The 13,726-nt window shown below is 38.5% G+C and overlaps 1 protein-coding gene across 1 annotated transcript; it reads right to left on the bottom strand.

Moving 5' to 3' along the window:
- Window positions 1-12,361: 12,361 nt before the first annotated feature.
- LOC133764211 (olfactory receptor 10Q1-like) lies at window positions 12,362-13,321 on the bottom strand. The gene has a single exon (XM_062197885.1). The coding sequence runs from the start codon at window positions 13,319-13,321 to the stop codon at window positions 12,362-12,364; it is 960 nt and encodes a 319-aa protein (XP_062053869.1).
- Window positions 13,322-13,726: the final 405 nt, after the last annotated feature.

Raw genomic sequence — 13,726 nt, 5'->3', positions numbered from 1 at the left:
ATGTTAAAAGTGGTAAAAGTGGAATTAATACAGAATGCATGCAAGAACTTTGACCACAGGAAACAAACTCAAAGTTAAGCCCTTTGCACTATATCAAAATGTGGTTGAGTAAATGTTCATCTGTCAACTAGGGGAACTGTGCTTGATAACAATTGATTATCTATTTCAAAATAGCTGATAAAATTTTGTATAAATCCAATGCAAAGAAGTGACAAATATTTGAGGTGATATGATATGATCATTATGACTGGATATGTGTATTAAATGTCATAAGGTACCCCATAAATATGTAAGATATTGTGTCACCTAAAATTTTTAGTAAGAAAAATGAGTAGGAAAATATGTAGATTATGGCTTAAACCATAGAGTTTTCTTTTTTCTTCTTTGTTATCAGTGGTGCCAGTTAGAGTAAAATGAATGAATGAACAAATAATAAATAACATACCTATGAGTAAATTACAAGTAGGGCTATGTGACAAAACTACTAAAATCTGCATATAAATGCTTCACTGGAAAAACACAATATTTAGGCTGGCGCCGTGGCTTAACAGGCTAATCCTCCACCTTGCGGCGCCTGCACCCCAGGTTCTAGTCCTGGTTGGGGCGCCGGATTCTATCCCGGTTGCCCCTCTTCCAGGCCAGCTCTCTGCTATGGCCCGGGAAGGCAGTGGAGGATGGGCCAAGTGCTTGGGCCCTGCACCCGCATGGAAGACCAGGAGAAGCACCTGGCTCCTGGCTTCAGATCAACGAGATGCGCTGGCCGCAGCGGCCATTGGAGGGTGAACCAACGGTAAAGGAAGACCTTTCTCTCTGTCTCTCTCTTTCACTATTTACTCTGCCTGTCAAAAAAAAAAAACAAAACAAAACAAAAAAAACCAAAAAAACACAAAAAAACAAAAAACAAAAAAAACAAACACACACACAATATTTAGTGTTACTTGATTCTGAAACAACAGATAAATTACATATAATCCTATCAGTGTCTCTCTCTCTATCTACTCTGCCTGTCAAAAAAAAAAAAAAAAACCATACACACACAATATTTAGTGTTAATTGATTCTGAAACAACAGATAAATTACATATAATCCTATCAGGTCTCTAGAAGAACAAACTAGTTAAAAGACAAAAGCATGTTTAAAGAAGAACACCATAATGCAGTGAACTTGTGTTTGAAGACATTAAAATACATTGCAAATAATTATATGAGTTATAAATGTATGTTATATAATAAATCAAAATGTTATTAGTAGAGTGTGACAGAGCCAGCACAGTAGAACAGAATGACTAAAAGAGCTAATTATTTGTTGTACATTATTCTATGCACTTTACATTTATTAACTCATTTCATAATAGCTCTCTATGAATAAGGTGTTATGCTTGTTATATAGACAAGGAAATTCAGGGACAGAGAGCTGAAGAAATTTCTTAAGATCACACAACTAGTGAGTGTTAGGTTGGAGATTTAAACATGGACAGGCTGGCTCCAGAGTTTTTTCTTAATCAATTCATTATATTGTCTTTATTTCCTATATTTATCAGTTTCATTATCTGTAAAATAGAATTAAAAGCACAAGTATCTATTTATCTGATTGTTGTTATACCTGAATAAGTTATCCTTGAAAATCCTTAGAACAACCCAGGCCCAGAGTACACACTCCAGGTACATTAATGTCTCAAATCAGAAAGGATTTTCTTTTAAAATGACTTGACAAAATCGGCTAATCACTTCTGAAGTTAGCTTCCTATAAATAATTGAAATTTTTCTCCGATAAACTTCAGGCTCAAACTTGGCTACATTTAAAAGTTCTTAACAAAAATCTTCATGTTATATATAAAAGAGTTCTAGCAAGTAAATTTTGCTATTCTGAATCTGCATCATGAGTGATGGGAGGCATTCAAAACCTCATTTCTTTTCACCTAAAAGTCTAGGCAAATCCGTAGGCTAATGAACTAAATCAATGGTTGATGATAGAATGCAATACTTATGGATGCTGACAATACTGTACATATAAAGCCAAAATACCTTTGAAAATGCCAGGGAACCATAGAACCAGAGAAAAGCACAGCAATTGGTCATGCAAATATTCATTTTCAAGATGCATATATAAGATTAAATCTCTACACCAGAGAATTTTATGGAAACTCAGGAGACATAGAGACATTTCCTCTCCTTCCTAAGTGCAAAAACTGAGGTCTGCAGAGACTGGGTCTTGTCCACAGGCCTATGGCCGCTTTTTCCCATACCTGAGGCCAGAATCTGCACTGGATTGAATTAGTAGAGCAGGGAATCAGGGAATCTACATACACACCTTCCATCTCTCTCTCTTTAAATCTACACTGAAATTCATGTAACTTAGTTAATAGAGTGCAAACAATCAGATAGAAAGGTCATAGCAGTATGATCCTGACAGTGCACCTGAAATGATTCCCCAAACTTAACCCATTGTTATGCACACAGGTAAGGGAGGTAACATCCAAGAAGTCTTCAAAACATTTTCCACCCCAAATTATTTATCTTAATGCAGTGCCCACTGGGTCATGCCCAAGTTAACTTCACCTTTAGGAGATGTCTCATCTCTCAACAAGTGTGAATTATTGGTTTTAGGACCATGGTCAAAGTTACACATCTCTATGAATTTCAGATTTTTCTTTAATCTTTTTTTTTTACAATGAATATAATACAGTTATCTGAAATAGTTACAGTGACAATTAACATTAGGATGAATTAAATGCTCTGCCTGACCTGTAGTAGATATTCTTTTGACATTCTCCTTATTGCATTCTCTGCCCTACTTCTACTGAGGCCATGTTCTGTCTTGCTCTGGGGACTTTGTGACACCCACTCCCTCCATCTTGGATTCTCATCTCCATGCTTCTTGGCTACATCCTATTCTGCCTCCAGATTTCAGTTCAGGATGGCCTAGTGGAAATAACACTGGGAAAATGGCAGAAAAGCCAGAAATTTATCCTTTTTTTTTTTTTTACGTTAGGTGTGTGATGCACCTTTTTTGTGTGTGTATAGAAGTGAACAGCAGTAACTACTCAACTTAGTAGTCCAACATTCAGTATTGAAAACACAACCATTATCATTCCTAACTGTAAAGCATTATAGAAATTAGTGCCAAAATTATTTTAGAAACAAAATCAATAGCAAACCAACCAAAGTCTCTTAATACGCTCCCTTGCTACTTTAATATTTGCTTCATTCCATCAGCCCCCTGAGGAAATTAATTAAAGAGCAGATTAATATTTTTGGTGAGCTCTTCCTGGCATTGGTGATGGTTGGAGCTCCTCCAGAGAGACTCTATTCATCTAACTTCCTTTCACAAGGTCAACTGGGGTGTGGGGCCATATGCTTCATGTTCTGCAGCATTTTCCAGGGAGGACAAGTAGTCAGTATACGATACCCTCATGATATCCAGATGATGTTAGCCAAGAGTCCTGACACTCAGGAGAAGAGACACTTCTTAAAAATTTCTGACAGAGTGCAGAGAGTAAGAAGAACATCCTTTAGAATAGCAATACCATAGACAAATTAAAATTAAAGTCCTGAAGGGGAAGATTTGATTCATTCAATAATACAAAACAGACTGGGACACATTGACTCAGAGTCCAGTCTAGTCTGATTTATAAAATCCTTTAATGTCCTTTATGGAAGGTCTTTATAATTAATGGGTCCCTAAAGAGGAATTTCCCCAGTGGTTTCTCCTAAATGGAACCCAAAAAGAGAATTTGAAAAAAAAATGCCCAGAATCAATCACCTAAGGCGAGAGTAAAGGGAAACTCCTCTGTGGGGTCATTAAAGATAATGGTTATCTGGGGATTCCTGGCAGGTATCCTCTTTCTTTCCTATACCCAACAGGGACTAAACTGATATTCCGTTCCACAAAAACTTTCCAGTGAGAACTGAAGGCAGACATCCATTATAGCTGGAGTAAATGGAATTTGTGTGACGCCCCTGGAGATGTGGGATCTGGTCGTGGTTTTGTCCTGTGGTGACTGTTGGCCTCCGACAAATATTGAAGGTGTCACATAGCATATGAGGAGCCGAATTCCACACATAGGTCTCCTGGCTCTAAAATTCTGGGAATTGTGCCTTTTCCTGAGAAGCAGAAAATTTGCAATGCCTTTTCCCATAGTCATTCTTTCTGACCTTTGTTTCATTTTTTCTTATGCTACTTATTTCTGTTTCTTGATTAAGTTTCTTTCTAGTGATACTTCCTTAGTCTTTATGGATTTTTGTTGCTTTGGTAAATTTTCAGTCTAATTCGTGATCCTCTCTACTTCTTCCTTTTTACCTCCCACCATCCCTAATGAACTTAAAATCATGTCTTCTATTGCCAGCATCAGTTTTAGCCATGTTCAGCCTCCTTGTTTCATGTCCATTATCAATAACAAAGCCCTCTCCAATATGTAACAAATATTTATTGAAGTCTTGCTGTAAGGAGTTCTGCTTCTCAGAGCTTGGAAAACATCACTACACAAAATAGAAATTTTGCCCTCATAGAAATCATATTCTTGGAAGAGGGAAGACAGGTTGTAGGCAGTACCAAAAAAAGAACATTTAATAGTGTGTTAGATGGACGAACTCTATAGAAAGAGCGGAACCTGGTACGTATTGGGAAGGTGAGAGTGACCTGGCAGCTATGCCAGGGAGAGGGGGCTAGTTTCAACAAAAATGTTCTGGGAAGTTTTCTTTGAGACAGCAATTAGACAGTATTTGGAGAGATGACAGTCAGCTGGGAAAAGGGAATGAAAAGTGTTATGGAAAGTGTTTTAAAGCAGAGTCATGAAAAGATCTTTAATGAAGCAAAATGAGACTTTCAAGTTTATATATGAAGTCCATGTGAGTGAATACAGTCATTTATATTTGTGATGATTGATACAAAGAATCCATACTGGATCTGCGTGCATGCACAAGTATAATTGAGAAGTAGTTAAGTGCATGTGAAGGTTATATTCAGACCTACTTGCCTTTTAGTTAGATTCCTTGATTAAACTGTATCTTCTTCAGTCCACTAAAATTAGTCATTACAATTTCAGATTATATGAGGAAGCTTCAAGAACTATGCATAGGTTTCAAAAATTTTCTGTCCCCAAATAAACTTACCTTTTAATTCAATTTTCCACAAAGTTTTGAAGTCATGTTTTATAATTGAGCATGTTATAAAGCCAGGCAGGTCAGGAAGCTTCTGCATTTCATGGACAGTTTCATGATAGAAGGAGCAGGTTCCCTACACATGCCCATGCCCAGGTGTGTCTAAGAGGGGAAATGGACCAGGTGAGCTTTATCTTTATCCTGGCTTGCAGGTGCCCTTTAAGTTGGTTGTGTGCATGAAGAGGTTTTTTTTTGTTTGTTTGTTTTGTTTTTGTTTTTGCTTTTGTTTTTTTGACAGGCAGAGTGGATAGTGAGTGAGAGAGACAGAGAGAAAGGTCTTCCTTTACCGTTGGTTCACCCTCCAATGGCCGCCACGGCCGGCGCACTGCGCTGATTCGAAGCCAGGAACCAGGTACTTCTCCTGGTCTCCCATGTGGGTGCAGAGCCCAAGCACTTGGGCCATCCTCCACTGCACTCCTGGGCTATAGCAGAGAGCTGGACTGGAAGAGGAGCAACCAGGACAGAATCCGGTGCCCCAACTGGGACTAGAACCCGGTGTGCTGGCACCACAGGTGGAGGATTAGCCTATTGAGCCGCGGTGCGGGCCTCATGAAGAGTTTTAAAAACAGACTTCAGGTGGAATAAAATTTGTACAGTAATTTCTGAAAATTGTTGGACTGAGTTACTCAAAGACAATGGTAATAGTTAATACCACTGCTAATCATTTTTGACTAATTAACTCATGCTAGGCACTTTTAACCATTTAAAAAATATTAGCAACCTTGGTACCAAATGAGATTCCTTAAAGGTATGAGTGATACCAGAAAGAAGTAAAGGTGAAGCACAGAGTCCGAGGTATGTAAACATCTGGGTGTTGGTATGATAATGAAAATCCAGCCCGGGAGAGTGAATGGATGAGAATGAGGAGAAGCAAAATTTTCATTTTTTTAAATAATTTTTTTTGTGTACAATTAAAACACAGCATAATATTTTAGAATACATATGGATGTAAAATTGCTAGTTATAGCAAAGCAAATTAAGATATCTTTCATCTCACATATATTCTCCTCCCTTTTTGTGGCAAGAGCAACTCAAATATAATTGTTTAGTAGAAATCTCAAATACTATACAATAGTAGAGGAGAGTTTAAATACCATTTATATGGTCATGGTTTATAATTTTGTGTCTATATCCACAAATCGTTCTTCTGAACTCCTGATCCAAAAATCCAAATACATATTTCAAATGCAACATATCCAAAACATACTACTTAATTTTCTCCAATACACTTTATTTTCTAACAGAATACCACATATCTCATGATTTTACTTCCTTGGACCCAAATAATTTTAGAGTTGACTTTGGTTTCTCTCTTTTAAACTTACTCCAATTCAGTTCCATAAAATTCTACTTGCTTTACCTTTAATATATGAATGTATCCAAAACATAATTATTTGCTTTTAGTTTCTATAATATGTATACATACCTAAAAGGACTCTAATTCCCCTTTCCCTCTTAAATAGTATATTTTAGGCACAGTGATTCATTTAAAATGCAAGTATTATAATGTTCAAATCCTCTCCTCAAATCCCTTAGGTAGATTTTCATCTTTCTTAGCATAAAATGAAAGTTTTTACTATGGCCTATAAATCCCTCCATCATTTTGCTTTGATGTTGTATAATTTCTGACTTTGTGTACTATCTTACCAGCTCTGCTGCTTTACCCTTCATAGATGCCTCAAGCAATACTACCTCATTGCTGTTCTGTGAAGAGCGATAGTACCTAGGGAGAGGGAGTGAGTGAATGGACTCTGGCAGCATATTGCTTAGGTTGCATCCTTGGCTATGCCTCTTACCAGTTTTGATATCTTAGATAATTATTTAATTTCCTTGTGCATTAATTTCTTTTTTATTTTTAATTTATTTTTAAGGAATACAAATTTCATAAGCACAACTCTAGGAATATAATTATTATTCCCATCATATCAGCCCTCCCATCCACACTCTCACCCCTCCTCTTCCTCTCTCTCCCCTTGCTGGTCCCAATCTCTGTTAAGATTCTTTTTCAATTAACTTTATACTCCTAAGAACAACTCTATACTCAGTAAAGATTTCAACAATTGGCACACACACACATACACACACACAAAACTGATTGAGAACTGGTTTTATAGTTAACTCTCAAAAGAACTCATTGAGGACAGAAGTTCTGCAGGGGGAGTGAGTGCACAGTGACTCCTGTTGTTAATTTAACAATTAACACTCTTATGTTATGTATAACATCAGTGATCCCCTGAGGCTCTTGACATGAGCTGCCTAGGCTTTGGAACCCTTTTGAGTCCACAAACTCCATCAGTATATGGACAAAGCCATCAGCAAAGTGGCAGTTCTCTTCTCCCTTTAGAGAAAAGTACATCCTTCTTTGATGGCTACTTCATTCCACTGGGGTCTCACTCACAGAGATCCTTCATGTAGAGCATTTTTTGCCACAGTGTCTTGGCTTTCCATTTCTGAAATGCTCTCATGGGCTTTTCAGCCAGACCAGGAAGACTTTAAGGGCTGATTCTGAGGTCAGAGTGTTACTTAAAGCAATTATCATTCTATGAGTCTGCTGTGTGGGCTGCTTCCCATGTTGGAACATTCTCTCTGTTTTAATCCTATCTATTATTAATATCAGGCACTTGATCCTATTTATATGAACACTTTAACACTTAATCCTATCTATAAGTTCACTTTAACACTTAATATGATCACTTTAACTATTAAGATGGCATTTTTACCACGAAGCTTAATGGGATTTGGAGTCCCATGGCAAGTTTTTAAAATGTACCCTTAGAAGTAAGTCCATTGGAATGTACGCAGAACTATGCAGCTTTACAGTTACATCTTCCTCCTCCCTCTCTTATTCCCACTCTTATTTCTTATTTCTTACTGAGATCCATCCTCAATTGATTTTATACACAAATGGTTAACTCTATGTTAAATAATGAGTTCAACAAATAGCATGAAGAAAAAAATGAAAAAAAAAAAACAAAGGAAACAAAATTATTCCTCAACAGTCATGGTAAGGGATATTCAAGTCACCCCTTCTTGAAGTGCAATTTCACTTCTACAGATTTCATTTTAGGTGCTCTATTAGTTCTCATAGATCAGGGAGAACATATGGTATTTTTTCCTTTGGGACTAGCATATTTCACTAAGTAAGATGTTTTCCATATTCATCCATTTTGTTGCAAATGACTGGATTTCATTTTTTTTACTGCTCTGTAGTATTCAATAGTGTACATATCCCATAATTTCTTTATCCAGGCTTCAATTGATGGGCATTTAGGTTGATTCTATGTCTTAGTTATTATGAATTGAGTTGCAATTAACATGGAGGTGAGGATAATGCTTTTGTTTACTGATTTCATTCCCGTTGGGTAAATTCCTAAGAGTGGGATGTCTGTGTCATATGATAGATTTATTTTCAGATTTCTGAGGTACTTCGTACTTTCTTCCACAGTGGCTGTACCAGTTTACATTCCCACCAACAGTGGATTAGGGTACCTTTTCCCCTACATCCTTGCCAGCATTTGTTGTTTGTTGATTTCTGTATGAAAGCCATTCTAATTGGGGTGAGGTGAGACCTCATTGTGGTTTTGCTTTGCATTTCCCTGATGGCTGGTTATCCTGAATCTTTTTTCATTTGTCTGTTGTCCATTTGAATTTCCTCTTTTGAAAAATGTCTTTTCAAGCACTTTTCCAATTATTAACTAAATTGTTTTGCTGTTGTTGAGTTTCTTGAGCTCTTACAAGATTCTGGGTATTAATTCTTTATCAGTTGCATAGTTTGCAAATATTTTCTCCCATTCTTTCGATTGCCTCTTCATTTTGCTGAGTGTTTCCTTTGCAGTGCAGAAGCTTCTCAATTTGATGTAATCCCATTTGTCAATTTTGGCATTGATAGCTTGTGCTTTTGAGGTCTTTTCCATGAACTCTTTGACGATGCCAATTTCTTGCAGGGTTTCCCTAATGTTCTCTAATAGTTTTATGGTTCTAGGTCACAGAGTCAGGTCTTTGTCCTTTTTGAGTTGATTTTTGTGTAAGGGATAAGATAGGGGTCTTGCTTTACACTTCTACATGTGGAGATCCAGTTTTCCCAGCACAATTTGTTGAACAGACTTTCTTTGTTCCAGGGATTGATTTTAGCTCCTTTGCCAAAAATAAGTTGGTCGTAAATACATGGATTGATTTCTGGAGTTTCTATTGTGTTCCAATGGTTTGTCCATCTGTTTTTGTACTAGTACCAGCCTGTTTTAATTATAACTGCCCTGTAATATGTTTTTAAATCTCTTATTGCAACCTCCAACTTTTTTTTGTTGTATAAAATTGCTGTAGCTATACTGAATCCTAATCTATGGAAATATGAGCAGTGGATCAGAGCTGTGATAATGAGAGGTTTATTTGCCAAATAAATCCACATGAATATCATACTCATGTTAGAAATGATCACTTCTTCAGTAATAAGAGGAACAGAGTTTTATTTCAGGAAATAAATAAATGAACAAACTAACAACATTTTCCATAGTAATAACAATCACAGATAACAATGGTTAAATTTTTTGTGTATTTCTATTCATCACTATGTATTTATAATTTTATAAATTGGGTTCATTCTGTTAATATAAACTTGAATCTTGACTTTCTCAGTGATATAATGATAAACATTGCCATCTATTATTAAAATTTTTTCCTTCTTCTAAATTTTTAAAATGCATCTATTTGAAAGGAGGAAGAGAGCAGGAGAGAGACAGGGAAATAGAGGGAGTGGGAACAGAGAGGGAGAGAGACAGAGGGGCAAGAAAGAAAGAAAGAAAAATTTCTTGTTCACTGTCTCAGATATCCCCAGCAGCCAAGTCTAGGTCAGGATGAAGGAAGAAGATGGGAACTCAGTTTGGGTCTCCCATGTGGGTGGCAAGAACCCAGCTACTTGAGTTACCACCTGCAGGCTCCCAGAATGTCCTAGAAAGCTGGAATCCAGAATGTACTGGGACTTGAATCTGTGAACTGGTACAGAATCTAAGTGTCCCAGATGGCATCTTAACCACTGTGCCATATGCCTACCTCTACATATTATTTTGAATGTGACTTTATGTCTGCTCTGTATCTGCATCCAATATTGTTGGTTATTAGATTTTAATCACTTTCATTTGATAAATATAAGAAAAAGGCTTATAATTTCAGTTTTATTTGACTGGTAACTTTCTGAGGTGATGTATTTAGGAATATGGAATTGAGAATAGAAACATTTTAGGGCTCTTGGTGTTCTTGGCTATATGACACTCAGATTATTCCAAATTCCTACATCAGTTTTAATACTTACTGGAAGATACTATCACTCCTCATGGAGTTGCTAAGTAAAATCAGATTTATAGACAGGAACAGATCTTTGTCTAGGTTTCACCTCCCCTACTTCTTCCATGAAAAGTAATTCCTGGTCAGAACTGCCGCTGGAATTCTTCTCATTTTGTTTTTCCTCTGGATATAAATGAGAAGACTGAGCCCTGTATGTCCGCTGTGAACCAGAGAAGAAAATGGATTCTACTTGAGAGTTTATTGGATTTGAGGCACAGATACAAGAAGATGTGTCCAGTAGTGGTACCATGCTGAGGTGGGAGGAACAGTAGTGCCTCCTGTTGAGGGAATCCATGTACAACAACCATTGTGAAGGTATAGGAAGTTGGACTGTAAAGTAGAACTGTGAGAGCCAGAAGCACAGGAGATTCATTCAGGCAGTGCTGCTACCAATGAGCTGTGGTCTTGACACCCTGGTGGGACTGGCACATATCAAGTGCATAGTCATTGGATACTAATTCCAATCCCCTTTCTGGCATGTCAGAAAGAAAGATGTATGGAATGAAGTGAATTGATGCATTAAATAAGATATTGCTCACCATGCATGGAGATCTAAAACACTAATAAAATACATTTCTCTGAGTAAAATATGCCTTCTTGAATATTCCTTAGTCAAGGCATATTTCAAAGGATAAATTAATATCATTATCTCCTTAGGAGGTGGCATGTCTGAAAGCATCAATCTTTATTCACAGCATGGATAGCGGTTTCCCTGACAGAGCAATTGCAATGGGTAAGCTAAGAATTGTTCAAGTAGGTCTAAGTATATTCACCCTACAGCGCAATATATAATAGCAGAACTTATTATTAAGAATGCATTATTTCAAAATAGCTAGAGGAGGGATTTTGACTGTTCTCACAAAAAAGAAATTATAAATGTTTGAGGTAATGAATATGTTAATTAATATGGTCACACATTGTTTACATGAATTGAAACATCACTTCTGTACAATAATTGCAAATATTTATGTGTCAATCAAAATTGAAAATAAAGGTGTGTGTTTGGCGTAACTATTAAGATGTTACTTGGGACAGCTGTATTCCTTTTTGGAGTGCCTGGGTTCAAGTCCCAGCAGTACTCCTGAGTCCAGCTTTAATGCACAGTAGATGAAGGCTTCAGTGGTTGGTTCATGCCACCCATGTGGGAGACCTCGATTGATTTCCCAGCTCCTAGCCTTGGCCTTGTCTAGCTATAGTTATTGTGGGCATTTGGGGAATGAATCAGCTGATAGGAGATCTCTATGTCTCTCTATGTCTTTCTCTATTTTTCAAATAGCATAAATAATCAAATAATGTGAAAATTGAAATATAGTGGAAACAAACACACAAAGAGGGATGGGAGGTGGGCATTTGTTTCAGTTGTTGAGATATCACATGAGATACCTGGATATTGTATCAAAATGCCTAGGTTTGAGTCCTGGCTTCACTTGTAATTCTAGCTTCCTGCTAGTGCAGATAGTAGAAGCCAGCAAGTGATGGATCATAAGCTTGGATCCCTGCTTACCATGTTGGAAACTGGGATTGAGTTCCTGGCTACCAGTTTTGGCCTTAAGGCCTGACTGTGCTGTACATTTGGAGAGTGAACCAGTGTATAGGAGCTGTACCTCGAGGAACTCTGCTTATAAATAAATAAATACATAAAATGTAGGGCTAGATAGACTACAAGTACTAAGTGCAAGTTTTGTTCAATTTTTCAACTGTTAGAAAAGAAAAAGCATTTCAATGAGTGTACCTTGTGGACATGCAACAAATATGTTTAAAAAGAAGTGACAAGTGCAAACTATCATAGGCAAGTGAATTAACTGCTGTCTGTCGTTACTTATTGACATAACAGCAGACAGACACCCTCCCCGGTCCCCCAAACCTCAGTTGGTGCCAGAGGCCGCTTTACTGACAACGGCTTTCTTCAGAGCACCTTTGATATCCTTGTTCCTGAGGGTGTAGATCAGAGGGTTGAGTAAGGGGGTGATGAAGGTGTAGACGAGTGCGATTTTGCGGTCCTCGTCCTCCGAGGTGCTGGACCGGGGACGCAGGTAGACCAGGCTGCAGCAGCCGTACTGAAGCAGGACCACTGTGAGGTGCGAGGAGCAGGTGGAGAAAGCCCTGCTGCGGCCCTGGGCAGAGCGGATGCGGAGGATGGCGCGGGTGATGAACACGTAGGAGACGCAGATGAGCAGGAAGGGCACCGTCAGCATGAGGAAACTCACCAGGTAGAGGATACCCTGGTGCACGTGGGTGTCCGCGCACGCCAGGCGCAAGACTGGAGGCACATCACAGAGGAAGTGGTTGATTTCCTGGCGGTGCCCACAGAAGGGCAGGGTGAAGACTGAGGCAGAGAGCAGTAGGGAGAGAATGATGGACAGGCCTACAGAGCCCACCACCATCTGAATGCACAGCCTCTGGGTCATGATGAAGGTGTAGTGCAGTGGGTGGCAGATGGCCACGTAGCGGTCATAGGCCATGACTGCCAGGAGGAAACAGTCAAATCCACCAAGGGTGGCAAAGAAGAACATTTGGGCCCCACAGCCAGCCAACGGAATGGGCTTCTGGGCTCCCAAAATGTTGGACAGCATCAGGGGCACCACAACAGTGGTGTAGCAGATTTCCAGGAGAGACAGATTGCACAGGAAGAAGTACATGGGGGTGTGGAGGGAGCTGTGTGTGCACACCACAGAGATGATGGCTGTGTTGCCACAGAGGATCAGCAGGTAGAGGAGGAGGAAGAGAAGGAAGAGAAGGACCTGGAATTCTGGGACAGCCGTGAACAGGCGGAAAACAAACTCAGTAGGGCCAGAGTGGTTGAAGACAGGTTTCCAAGCCAACATTTGCTCTGCAGAAGAGATGTGGGGAGTGCTCAGTGACTGAGTTGCTTTTTTTTTTTTTTTTTTGGCTGAGAAAATTAAAGGGTTTTAATGGAAGGAGAGAGGGAGCGGGAAAGGGGAGGGTTGCGGGTGGGAGGTAATTTATGGGAGGGAGGAAGCCATTGTAACACATAAGCTGTACTTTGGAAATTTATATTCATTAAATAAAAGTTTAAATGTGAAAAAAAAGACACACACACACAAAAAAAACTTTCATTTTTGATTGTAAGCCCCTATTGGCATCCAATTTCCAACCCCAGTGCTCTAGCATGAATTTGCAATAGAAGCCCTGATATAGTTTTTTTCTTTTAAACCTTAATGAATGAGATGAGCAACCATGTGAAGTCAGTAGTGAAAAGTCATGAATAT

The sequence above is a fragment of the Lepus europaeus genome, chromosome 7 (assembly GCF_033115175.1).
Source record: "Lepus europaeus isolate LE1 chromosome 7, mLepTim1.pri, whole genome shotgun sequence".
In the NCBI taxonomy this organism is placed as follows: Eukaryota; Metazoa; Chordata; class Mammalia; order Lagomorpha; family Leporidae; genus Lepus; species Lepus europaeus.
Note: the sequence above shows the minus strand (reverse complement) of the source record. Positions and strands in the feature narration are given on the sequence as shown.